Here is a 12,699-nt window from a genome sequence, read left to right on the forward strand (position 1 = left end):
GACCCAGGACTGGAAGCCAGTAGGCAATGGCTGAGCTGGGACTAAACCCAGCCTCTGTGGTGCCCGTCACTGGATCTAAATCATCTTCCTCTGGAGTGGAAAGGGTCTGGGTGGCTATAGGCTGACTCTGGTTTGCCTTCTCACTAGGCTTGGGGCTCCTAAGGTGTACCGTGCCTTTAGAACCAGTGGCTCTTATGGGAGGCAAAATTCTCAAGTTGGCCATCAAGATTTCTGTGCCCTGGTTAATCGGGCAAACACTAATCTAGGTACTGTCATGAGGGGGACTTTGCAGATGGAATTAAGGTTATTGATCACATGACTTTAAGATAGGGAAATTGTATGTAATCACATGAGCCCTTAAAAACAGGAAAGGGCAGAATAGGAGGCCAAAAAGATGGGGCAGAAAGAAAAAACAGATTCCAAGTGTGTGAAGGATTCAGCACATCGTTATTGGCTCTGAGATGTGGGGGCCACGTGCGGGGACCAGAGAGAGGCCTCTGTGAGCCCATGGAAAGCATGAGGGGAGACACAGGCAGCCTATAGGAACAAAGACCCTAGCTGACAGTCAGCAAGGAAACGGGGACCTCGGTACTGCATCCACAAACAGCTAATTTGTGCTGACAACCTGAATAAGCCTGGATACGTACAGGTCCTTCCTGGGAGCTCCAGGAAGGAGCAGAGCCCTGTTGACACCTGAGTTGAAGCCCGGCAAGGCTCATGTTGGACTGGGAACCTCTAAGACTGACTTGATAAGTGGCTATTTCAAGCCACTAAATTTGTGGCAGTTTGTCACAGCAGCAATAGAGGGCTGATAAGGTCCCTGTGAACGGTTTGTCCCTTTTTGAAAACTTTTGCTATCCTGGGTCCTATTTGTTCAGAATTGCTGAACTGTGACGGTAAGTTGATTCCCAGATACATTGCCTGCCTGCGCCTTAAAAACATAGACCTTGAAAGCTCAGGCACCTAGCTGGCCACGGAGGAGGGTCACCCAGCACTGGCTTCTCCTTGTCACCTGTTGGGCCTCCAACTCGAAGCTCTCGTCTGGTTTTCTCCCGACAGCCTCTGAGTTTGTCCTGGAGAAGGCTCCTCCGTTAGCCCTTGGGAAGCAGGTGGTCTGTGTTCACAGGGGGCAGGCCAGTCTGCGCAGTCTCCCTTGGCTCTCCTGCCAGAAGTCACCTGCACTTGGGTGGCAAAGCATTCATACTAACAGCACCGGGGAAGTGGGGGAAGGACTTACTTGGATGCAGCAGCCCCACCCTACTCTCTGAAGTTCCGCCTGCCCACTTTTGGGGTTCCTGGCCTGGCTTAGCTGCAAGGCTGCTGGCTCATTGATGCTCATTCAGGCCTTTCCTTGTTCAGAAGAGGCAGCTAAGGCCCAGAGGTGTGACACCATCCCTTCAGGGACACACAGCTCTCAGGGTTTTAGCTCAGGTTCCCAGCCACAAAAATCACGTGCTGGAGTGGAAGGAAATCTCAGGAACGTGCGCTTTGTCAGCAACCAGCCGGACTCGGCTTGAGCAGCCTGGCCAGTACCCTTCGCCATCCTCTGGGCTGGAGTTGTCGAGGGGAAGAGTGAGGCAGGGAACCCAGGCCAAGGGCCCCAGGCACTGGGCAGGATAGCTCTCTCGGCTCGAATGCAAAGCCATCTCCGTGTGTACTCTTCCTCCTCCTTTTCCTGGCACCTCTTTTGCTGAGAAATTGACCAGGTTGCAGAATTTCTCACTCCTCTGCGAAGAAAAATCCCTCCTTCCCGCAGGCGCCCCAAGCAGAGTCCAGAAAGTGAGACAGAGGAGCTTTCATCTCTCGGGGCCGTCTGCTCTCACATTGCTTAAGCCTCATTTTGTTTCCTCTCCCTGAAAGGAGCCTTTTGCTTGGTTGGCATGGTTGGCTGGAGCCAGAGAGCGTCCAGGACTGCGGCCGTTGTGTTCCTTCCTGAACCCCATGAGGAGTCTCAGAGGTGCCTGCGTGCCTTAGGGTGAGGGGCCATCACCAGGTGCCAAGGATTGTTTTCCCATTGGATTCCCATCACTTGTCTCAGTTCAGACCTGGATTTCCCCTTTGGCTTGCTGTGTGACCTTTGGAAAATTACTGAACCTCTCTGAGCATTCTTGTTATGAGCTGTTAAATGGGGCCAATAACAATACCCAGCTAAGAGGGAGATGACCCAGTGGCAGGTGGTAGAAGTCACAGCTTCCAAAGCACAGGGCACACTGTCTGACGCACACCCTGAGCTCAATAAAAATTGATATTGTTAAGATTTTACAGATGTGCACTGCCTTACTGAATACTGGTATCCGAAATTGTACAAATTTAGGAACATGCCAGGGTCTCTTCTCTTAGATAAATTAAGTGAATGATTTTAAGGGGGAGGTGACCAGTTTGAGAGTGTGTAAAATTTGAGTGTTTGCTGTGTGCTTAGCACTGTGCTGGGTACCTCATCTGCATCGGCGGTGTCTGTTATCTGTGTACCAGTCTGAGAGGCGTGGGTATTGTTACCACAGAGAGAAGGAAACAGAGGCTTGGGACCTACAGGAACTCATCTCTTTTCCCCCGAACGATGTTGTGGCATTGTTGGGGCCAGGTGCCGGGTTGCCAGCCCCTGCAGTGGCCGCTTGCCTCCTGTGAGTCTGATCTGATGCCTAGCTCTGTTCATTTCTGATCCTTGAGCTCTTTGAGATCCTGAGTTAGCAGCGGAAAAAACAGCGTTAGGAATAAAAACACTGATCAACAGTTGTTGGGGGGAATTGAATCATTACAGTGTTCTTCACAGGGCCGTTCACCAGGTTGTCACCCCTCCTCCACTCTGTGGTGCCTGGGTCTCCCCAGAGGATGTGGCTGTGACTCTTTTAGAAACTGGGTGAGGGATTTGCCCAGATTTTGAGTACTCTCTAAAGGAGGCTTCCTGCTTCCTGAATTGTTGTATTTGGTCATCTGACATGTTTAACACCCTGACATCACATTTGGTAAATATTGGTCCATATTGGAAAGGATAAAGTGAGATTCAGTTGAAGCCGTCTTGGAGAGCCCATGGCAGGGTCTGCATCCCTGAAACACCTTTGGAATGCTTCCCCCATTGATTTCTGTGAACCTGCAAGATGAGCAGTGTGTAATTTGAGAGATTCGACTCTTTGTTTCCTGTCTGGATCATAGAACCACAGCTTCCTAGCTTCAGGAAATCCTCGAAGTCATTTGGACCAAACTGCTTGTTTTTGTCATTGTTGTTTATTCTGCAAATATTTATGTAGCACCTAATAGGAACCAGGGCCAACCCATGCTTTCAAGGGCCTCACAACCTGTGGGAGAGTGAGTCCTGCGCAAGGGATGATGGAAACATGGAGGTTGGCCAGATACAGAGAAGCTTTCTCCAAAAGCCGCTCTGTGAAACCTGTGTAATGGAACCAGGTACCACATGGTGAAAGGTTTCACTGTGAAACAGGGTTGGAAATGGTGGCAGATGAATATTGTGGGAGAGCCAAAAAAGGTACCTGATTGTGAGAATCTGGAAATGATACTGCCAGTGATAATGATGATTTTGAGAATGTGATGTGTGCCTGGCATGGAGGCAACTGCCTTGTGTAGATTTTCTCACTTTCTAGAAGTTGGTGATTTAGAGGTGCCATAATTTATAACTATTTTTGTATTAATAGAAATTTAGATTATCTCCCACTAGAAATATCATGAGCTAAAGAGTGATCTTTTTACTTCAAGAAGGATTTCTCAGAAGAGTGGAATATTACGTAGCCTTAATGAGATTCTGACATGTGGCAATATGGATTAACCTTGAGGACATTATGCGAAGTGAAATAAGCCAGTCACGAAAGGACAAGTGCAGTATGATTCTTCTCGTAGGAGGCACTTAGAGTAGTGAGTTCATAGAGAAAATATCCTGGTGGTTGCCAGGGGCTGGCAGGAGTAGGGAATGGAGAGTTGCTGTTTAATGGGTACAGAGTTTCAGTTCTGCGAGATGCCAAGACTTCTGGTGATAACAGTGCAAAGGTACTTATGGCTACTGAGCTGAACACTTAAAGATGGTTAAGATAGTACATTTTATGTTTCAGTGTTTTTTTTTTTAACCACAATAAAATCAAAATACTGTTTTGACAAAGAAGCCCTATGGTGAGAATTAAAATTCACAAATCATGAGCTATGATGGACCTCAGATATGGAATGCATATGTAGGCACACACCTGGGTGCTTAATTATTTTAACTGAAATTTGAGATGAGAAAAATAAATGGGAATAGTTCTGTTCTACTTTAAAAAAGGGGGCAGTCTCTCAAGCTTTTGAAGCCTTTTTTGTCAGTTGCCACCCATAAAAAGTGAACTTTGGACTTAATATGGTCGCTTCAGTGAGCATGTGCTGATGTCTCTAAAATTTGTTTTTTAAGAAAAGTGCTTAGACTTACTGGAACCATTCATTTGTAACAATGTGTCTGGGTTCAGTGTATGACAGCTGTAAGTTGAAGCAGAAATACAAGGAAGAGGGACAGTAGAAATTCCCTAGTGACTGGGAATTAGGCCAACTCCCTCACTTACAGACACTGAAAGCCAAAGTTGTAAAATCTGTGGTTGAAGTCCTCTTTAAGAAATCTTTGTTTTAGACTTTTTATTTAAAAAAATGAGGGGAGGGTATATATAGCTTAAGTGGTAGAGCACATGCTTAGCATGCACAAGATCCTGGGTTCAATCCCCAGTACCTCCTCCAAAAAAAAAAGGCCTAATTACCTCCCCCCACAAAAAACCACATTGGTGGGGACAGATGGTTACTAGACTTACTGTTGTGATCATCTTGTAATGTATGTACATGTCAAATCATTACGTAGTACACCTGAAAATAACAGAATATTGTTAGATGATAGCTATATTTCAACTAAAAAAAACCTTGACGTGAATTCAATTTTCCTGGTTTTCAGTAGAACAATGGCGTTTTGCGAAAGGAGGAAGTATTTCAAACTTCTATACAAGAATCGTATAGAATGTGTCTCATTACAGACTAAAGAAGGTTTAAGTGAGGGTTCGATCTGTTAATGGATTTTCAAACCTTTTGAAGTCCGTGTTATCTACCATTTCTCTGAGTGGAGCATCCTTCCACGTTGGTAAGTTCGTACCTGCTCTGAGACTTCCTCTTCACAGCTGCGGACTTGACTTGTCTGTGGCTGCACCATGTTTAACTCCATCCTCTGTTCCATGTTAGCTCGTTCTTAGCCTTTCTGTGTGATAACCACCCTTGGTCCATGCATCCCTGGGCCAAAGAGCTACATGGGTTTAGAAAGACTGTCCTTCCAAGTTTATTACCCCTCCCTGCACTATGAGTTGCTCAAAACTTGTTAAACTGAGCGTTGTTATAATTTTTAAGTCTTTGTCAGTCTGATAAAGAAATTTTGAGGGGATCACGATTCAAGTTCTTTAAAATATTTGTGTATGTGCTTATGTATTTCTTTTTTGGGGAGGAGAGAGAATCTTAATATCCTTTGCCCATTTGTCTTCTTTTGGGCTGTTTGCTTCAGGTTTGCAAATAATGTGCATTACATAGACATTAATTGGAAATGTCCTTGGTTTAATTTCACTGCCATGCCTACTTCAGCTTGTCTCCCTCACCTTTGAGTTCTTTATTTTGATCTGTTCATCAGTGAGAGCCCATCAGGTGTGGTCCCTGTACCTGGAGCTCCTTAGGAGGGAGGATGAGGATGTTATGCCTTGAAATATCCGACAGTGTCTTTCTGGAGACCTTGCATATAACAATGGCTTAATTGGTTCCCTTCTGAAAGTTCTTCAAGTCCACTCCCTGAGGCGTCTGCTACCCAGAATGTCTTTATGGTTTTGCCTGCGAATTCCAGGCTTTTTCTTATCAGGCAGCTTATCCATCTGTCTGTGCTTACTGACTTGAATCACTGGTGTTACAATCTCATTTTTCTCTCTCATTATATCTTTCACTTTTCACCAAGGATACACAGGTACCCTCACCCCCTTTGCATTTTATGGCTATGTGTTCGTTCTAGTGAGGGCAGGAAGTTTATCACCGTTTACAGTGGGAACTCAGTGTATTTTGGTAAGTGACCTGTTGAGGGAAAATGTCACAGACTGAGGGCTGTCATTTTCCTTCAGAACTAACTACACCATGTTGGGTAAAACCTCTGTCAACTTTACTTTTTTTAAAAAAATTTTTAAAATACTAAACTTCTAATTTATCCCTTCCTCCCTTTCCCCTTTGGTAACCATAGTTTGTCTCCTATGTCTGTGAGACCATTTGTTTTGTAAATAAGTTCATTTGTATCATATTTTAGATTCTAAATGTAAGAGATTGATATCATATGGTATTTGTCTCTAACGTTGTCAAACTATACTTCAACAATAAAAAAAGAACTGTAAATGCATCACATACTAGAGCAATAATAATTCTCAAACTTTTGGTCCTAGGACCCCTTAAAATTATTGAGGATCCCAAAGAACTTTCATTCGTATATGTTACATTGATTTATATATATTGCATTAGAAATCAGAACAGCAAATTTTAAACCACAGGGATACAGAAGTACACGCTCGGTTCACTAGCCTTCGGAGCAAAGACGTCATCACGCATCACGTGGTCCCTGGAGCGGTCCACTGTGTGTCCATAAGAGAATGAGAGTGAAAGTACCGTAGAGAATCGTTTTAACCTTGCGGATCCTTTAAATTGGTCTCAGGGAACCCCAGGGGTTCCAGGCCACACTTTGAGAACCGTCCTGCTAAAGAATGTTTCTCAGGCTTCCTGTCTTGTTCATTAAGCTTGCGTTTGACACTTCTGGGTGTACATGTGCACGCCCCCATCTGTGCAGTGTGTGGAGGTGAGCGGGGAGGAGAGGGGCTGGGGCTAAACTGCAGGTTAATGTCTAAGGTGGTGGCATCTCTTGAAATGTGTGGACAGATCCCTTGCATGGAGGTTTGCTATTACCGGAGCTGAGTAGAGTCCTCAGTAGCCTCTGCCCTGCACCATCCCTTTCCCAGCAGGTATGTTTTAGTCCCAGCCAGATTTTAAGTGAAAGTCTGGATCCTGGGTCAGACTGATGTTGCGGGAATGGTCCCTAGAGGGAGTGACCAACCTACTTGTCCCCAGGGTCTAAACCTGTTGTCCTTGGATTCCCCCAGAGCCTATGAATGGGCCGACTTTCCCGAAACTGCATGTGTTCTTTTGGCATAAGGTCTGTAGTTTGCATCGTATTCTTAAACTGGTCCTCTAATTTCGTGCTGTAGCTTAGGGTCGGGGTATGCTTTAAAGCTCCTGGGGAGCTGAGAATGTACAGTGGTTGGAAAAGCTTTAAGAGAAACATTGCATCACACATAATTCAACGTACAAACAAAAGCAGATATAAATCCTGTAGAAGTAGCTGCATGTGTGCGTGTGTTCTACAGGATGCTCATGCTCGGCTCTTCCCACACGTGGTGTGGCTGCCAGGTGTCCTGGACGTGCCTGTTTCAGGGTAGGTGTTGTCATTTTAGCTGTGGTCCAGTCTGGTTATTTGCTTAGAGATGCTTCCAAACGGGTTTCAGTTAGTGAATGAAGCCATGTGCTCTGTATTTTGGTCTGTATTAGTTACCTGATTGGTTGAATGAAACTTCACTGCACTTCTTTGGTCGAAACTGAGGAATTTGATTGGAAGCTCCTTGGTTTGAAGGAAACAGAATTTGCAGTCTGAACCCCCACATCCTCCTAGAGCCCTTGTCATTCTAAAGATCTTGTTAGTTTTTTTTTTTTTAAGAGACTCTAAGTAACTGTGCTCCTCTCTCTGGATTGTCCCACAGATTCCCTGTAAGGAGCCCCTGCTGGTGTGCCAGACCTCCCGGGGGCCGTCCTCCCAACTGCCCCAGACTCCGACAGCGGGGCCTCCGATGGCAGTAGGCACCTCCCCGTGAAACCTGCCAAGCTGGACGCCACAGCTCTGCACGACGACACTTTGGCCAACCCTGTGCCCCCTTCGGAGGCGTGCAACCATGCAGTCCTAGCCTGCAGCCTGGGCATCCCTGAGGAGCTCTATGTAAGCGAGGCTGTGGAAGATGCTCCCAGCTGCAGAGGGTACCGGGATGCCTGCACCATCACCGGTAAGGGAGCCTCTCCCCGCCAGGGATGGAGGGAGTCAGTGAGGACCACGGAAGGGTGCGGTCATATGAGTGGGTCTGGGGGATGTTGGTGGGGTGTGGGGAGGGACCACCAAAATGCAAAGAGTCTTAGCTTTGGGGTCATGAGACCTGCTTCCTGAACGGATCTGTCTGAGATGAAGACAGTACCTCATAGAATGGTTGTGAAGGTTTAAGATTGGAACATTGAACCCCGAGCAGCGTGCCTGACCCATAGAGATTCTCAGTGTAGTTTGGCCCTGTGACCCTCTCTCTTGAGGCTCAGTTTCTTCAGACATAAGGTAGGTGTAATGGAAGTAACACACAGTGGTGCTGTGCAACGCAACACTGGGGACTCCCTGAAATGCCCTTCTTCACTGTCAAGATTTGCAGACATTAGTTCTCACAGTTGCCTCTGTCAGTCTGGCCTTCCTGGGGTCCTGGGAACAGGGTGATCACCACCCCATGCACCGGCGGCATCTGCTGTTCAGGCACATCATAATGGAGCTCTTGCTGGTTTCTTTTCTTTGAGGGGTCACTGAGACAAGTGCTTGGAGCCAGCGCGAGAGAGGGTTCTGAGTGGGAATGGTCTGGGATGCTGTGTGGAACAGCAGCAAAGAGCACGGAGTTAAGTCTAGTTGGGTTCAGGTCGAAGTTGGCCCAGTTTGCATCTTGTCTCCATTGTTTGCTTTTGTGCTCGTGTTGGAAATAATGCCCAGTGACAGTTTAAAATATGCAGGTTTGCTTTCAGTAGCTTTTTACTGTTCTCTCTCACCAGCTAAGCAAGGCAGACGGACCCCCCCCCCTTGTGTTAAGGGTAGCAGGGACACCAAGATGCCAGGGGTCCCAGTCCGAGTGGCCCTCCCTCTGCTTGTGCACCAATCCCACCCCTGCTTGCCCGCCCCCAAAAAACACACTTGAGGAACCTGCCCTCTCTCTACCATGTCATCCATTTCTTCTTACTTGTGCATCTTTCTTGTTAGCACAAAAACACGCTGCAATCCCTTCCTTCTTAGAAAGAATCCTTCTTTGCCCTGCTTTCCTGGCTGCCAGTGTCCATGTCTCTGCTCCTCAGTTTGCTGACTCCGTTTTTTCTTCCTGTTCTCTCCCACATCCAGGGCAAGCAGGCTCGTGACTCCACTGTGCCCTGGTGCTGATGGCCTCGTTCAGTCCAGGGGTCCATCATTAGCCTTTCTAGCAGGAGTTGACACTGCCACCCCTGCCCCCTCCTTTCCTGGAGATCTGGTCCTCTCTTGGCTTTGGGTCCTGACCTTGCTGGCTTCGCCTCTCCTCTCTGGGAACCTCAGAGGCCCCGGGACTCAGCCCTTCAGCCACGCCCTCTCCCGCGTACACCTTGCCCCGAGTGATCTCACCCAGGCTCTGGGATTCAGAATCTGCCTCCACACTGACCTCTCTCCAGTTCCTGTCCTGAGACTGGACCTTTGCCCTGCAGGCCTGACGTGCAGTCTAACCCCACGTACAGCCCTTTCACTTGGATGCCTGACCAGCAACTCAGACTCACGTGAAAAATGAACACCTGATTTCCTCCTCCACCTGCTTTCCTCGTGATCTCTCCTGTTTTTCTTAATGGTACTTCCCTCCTGCCATTTGTCCAGGCCGGAACCTGGGAGGCATTCATGACCTGTGTATTTCTTTCCCACCCCAGTTGGCTGGGCAGTCTCTTGGCTCTCTCTTCGCAGCGTGTCCAGAATTTGACTGGGTCTCACCAGCCCCGCAGGAACTACCCTGGCCCAGGCCACCTTCATCTCAGGCCTGGATTAGTGAGTGGCCTCCTAACTGGACCTCTCGGCTCCCTGCTGGCCCCTGTGCCATCCGTTCTCTGCCCGGCCGAAGGAGAGGCTTTTAAAATACAAAGTCAGGTGGTTTAACTCTTCTGCTCCAAACCTCCAGCGGGCTCCCTTCTGACTGTGGCCTAAGTGGCAGGGCTTTTCGTGCCCCTTTGACCTGTCTCCTCTCAGCCCACTCCAGGCTGGCCCACCGGCCTCCTTGCTGATCCTTGGACACACCCGGACCGCCCCTCCTCAAAGTCTTTGTTCTCACCACCTTCCAGCACCTGGATCACCGTAACCCCAGATGTCCCCCTGACTCCTTCACTTTCTCCAGATGGCATTTCCTTAAAACCCTTTTGTGACTCCCCTGCGTAAAGAGTGGCCCACCCCTACCTTCCCCGTCTCCCCTTCCTGCTTTAGCTTTCTCCCTAGACTTAGCCATGAACTACTGTGTGTTGGTATTTTGTTTGCAGGAGAATAGAAACTTCCCAAGGGCAAGGATTTTGTGCACTCCTGAATCCCAGTGACTGAAAGGTGCCCGCATGTGGCCAGGGCTCAGTAAACATTTGCTGAGTGAATAAATTGTATCATTTAATTATTACTGCCTCCCCATGAAGTAGGGACTATTTGTCCCTTTTTTACAGGTGAAGAGGCTAAGTCGCAAAGGTTTCAGCTTCCTGCCTAAGATCCCTGAGCTCTAAGGGGCAGGACTTGCATCCAGGTCATGACCCCGGGGCATGTATTACCTGCTCCCCCACCCACCGGGAATACAGTCCACTTGGGGAGACCGACGAGTGAGTGGAACCGGACCGTGCAGTGTGATTAGCACAATGAGAAGCATAGGCACACGGGAGAGCACCAAGGAGGGTGCCTGGCTGAGTCTTGGAGGGGAGAGGTTGGGGGAGACCAGGAAGGCTTCTCAGAGGAGGCAGTGTCCCACCGGTATCTTCATTTGTCCAAACACATGACCTAATCACTGGGATTGGTGCCAGCAAAATCTAGGAAACATCTAGCCTGTTAAAATAGTTTTACTTTGAACGTGACAGCCCAGGGCAAAGCAATGGCAGAATGCATTGCTGAAACTTCAAAGCCTGTGGGCGTGGTTCCTGGAGGTTCTCCGCTGGGACATCTGGAGGACAGCTGAGAAACAGTGCTCAGTGCTGTCACGTGTGGCAGTGGCTTGGTAAGTAGGAGGGTAAACACAGACGCTGTTATGCGTTGAAGGTGCTAGGCAGCCAGACAATGCAGAACACACTCAGGTTAAAGTCTTATCTGATGGTCGTGGAGAAGAAGACACAAAATAAAGAACTTTCTGGGAGAGACTTGGCATCTCCCTGCGAGTGCCTATGTGGAATCTGAGGGCTTTGCCAAGAGCAGTCCTGGGAGACCGCTTGGCATCCAGCCTCTGATAAATCCACGCCACCCCCAGTTCCCAGGGAGCGCAGAGACGCACAGCAGGCTCTTTGTTCCTCTTTAATTTTTAGGCAAAGCCAAATGCCCATCACAGAGTCCTGCTTCCCCTCGCTCCCCTTCCCCCCAACCTATGGCTATCACAGGTTTGGGTGCGTCATCTTCTGTTTGGGATGGTTTAACAAGATGAGCCGATAGGGTGCCCAGGCTGCCTGGAGTTACGTAACTCATTGTGCTCGCAGGGCAGCTCACAGCCTTAGGATTTGCCCCAACAAGCAGACTCAGAACTGCTGTGTAGGTGCTGGAGGTGGCCGTGACCCGGCACCGCCGGGTGGGTGCTCATGGAGGACCACTCTTCTCTCTGAGTTGCCGTTGGACTTTCTTTCTGTACATGGCATTGGTACTGCAGCTCGGGCAGCCCGTGAGGGCCCGGCCCCTGCCAGGACTCTGCCCAGGCAGGCTCACTCGGACGAGCTCATGTGGTAAGTGTGTTTGCCCAGTGCGTCCGCTGTTGGTTTTCCTTGTCAAAGTTGTGGCCGGAAAGGCAAGAAGGCCACCAGGGAGGTTGTTCCTCTCCTGCTCTGTTCTGCTTGGCAGGTTGTCCTTGGACCTGTGGTGGGAAACTGCAATATTGGGTTATTGACAGGCGGAGCAAAGGGACCTGAGAGGCTGCTTAGCCCTCGTCCCCTCATCCAGGCTCAGGGGAGGCCAGTGGCACCTGAGGGGCCAAGAGCAGTGGATCTGAGTTGGGACCAGGCTTCCGGACCCCCACCACCTTGCCCTGGGAAGTTCTCTGCAGCAGCTGACTGAGGTCCCTCAGGCCCCCTCTGGCCTCTCCAACTCTGATTTTCCAGATCCTGTGTCTTTATCTTGATTTCTTACAGCCTCACCTGGTCAGCAAGGAGTTTTTCAGAAGGCGAAGAACAGTGTCTCCCTCCCCCCTTCCCTTTTTCCACCCTCGCTTATTTTTTTTCCTGTACTGGATGTGCTTGGTCCTGTGCCTCCCTTCCACACCCCGGTGATGGCGAGCTTGCTAATCAGGTCTGCTCTGGCTTGTCTCTGGCTGTGGGGCAGACAGTTCTTCTCACTTCCTCTAAGCTGGTCACAGCCCAATGCTGGATGACCCATCCGCTTTCTGTCCTGTCTGTGCGCTGGTACCCACCAGCCATCTGAGCCACAGGCAGTGAATTCCTGAAAGACGTGATCTCCTCTTGTCCCATTCCAGCCAGTTTCAGGTTCAAGACAAATGAGACTCTGGACGGGAGATTATGGAGATGCTGTGATATGTATGTGTGTATTTAGTGTCTCCAAGCTTATTCAGTAATTCTGTTCAGCTAGCGTCCATTTGAGGCCAGCTTTTTGCTGGGGTCCATAAATGAGATCTGGTCTCTCCATCAGACCCCCACAGG

At 48.8% G+C, this 12,699-nt stretch overlaps 1 protein-coding gene across 11 annotated transcripts in view; it reads left to right on the top strand.

The window, feature by feature from the left end:
- TRAK1 (trafficking kinesin protein 1) overlaps window positions 1-12,699 on the top strand; it is a 201,147-nt gene that overhangs the window by 77,020 nt on the left and 111,428 nt on the right. For 7 of the 11 annotated variants that reach the window (XM_031686760.2, XM_031686764.2, XM_031686772.2 and 4 more), the window contains exon 1: window positions 11,562-11,772. In XM_031686760.2, coding sequence (XP_031542620.2) covers window positions 11,682-11,772 — 91 coding nt within the window. In that variant the 5' untranslated portion in view covers window positions 11,562-11,681. Of the gene's footprint in view, window positions 1-7,778; window positions 8,076-11,475; window positions 11,773-12,699 lie in introns of those variants that run through there. The other 4 variants (XM_072941058.1, XM_031686769.2, XM_031686767.2 and 1 more) reach the window with 3 other exon arrangements.

This window comes from Vicugna pacos, chromosome 17 (assembly GCF_048564905.1).
Source record: "Vicugna pacos chromosome 17, VicPac4, whole genome shotgun sequence".
In the NCBI taxonomy this organism is placed as follows: domain Eukaryota; kingdom Metazoa; phylum Chordata; class Mammalia; order Artiodactyla; family Camelidae; genus Vicugna; species Vicugna pacos.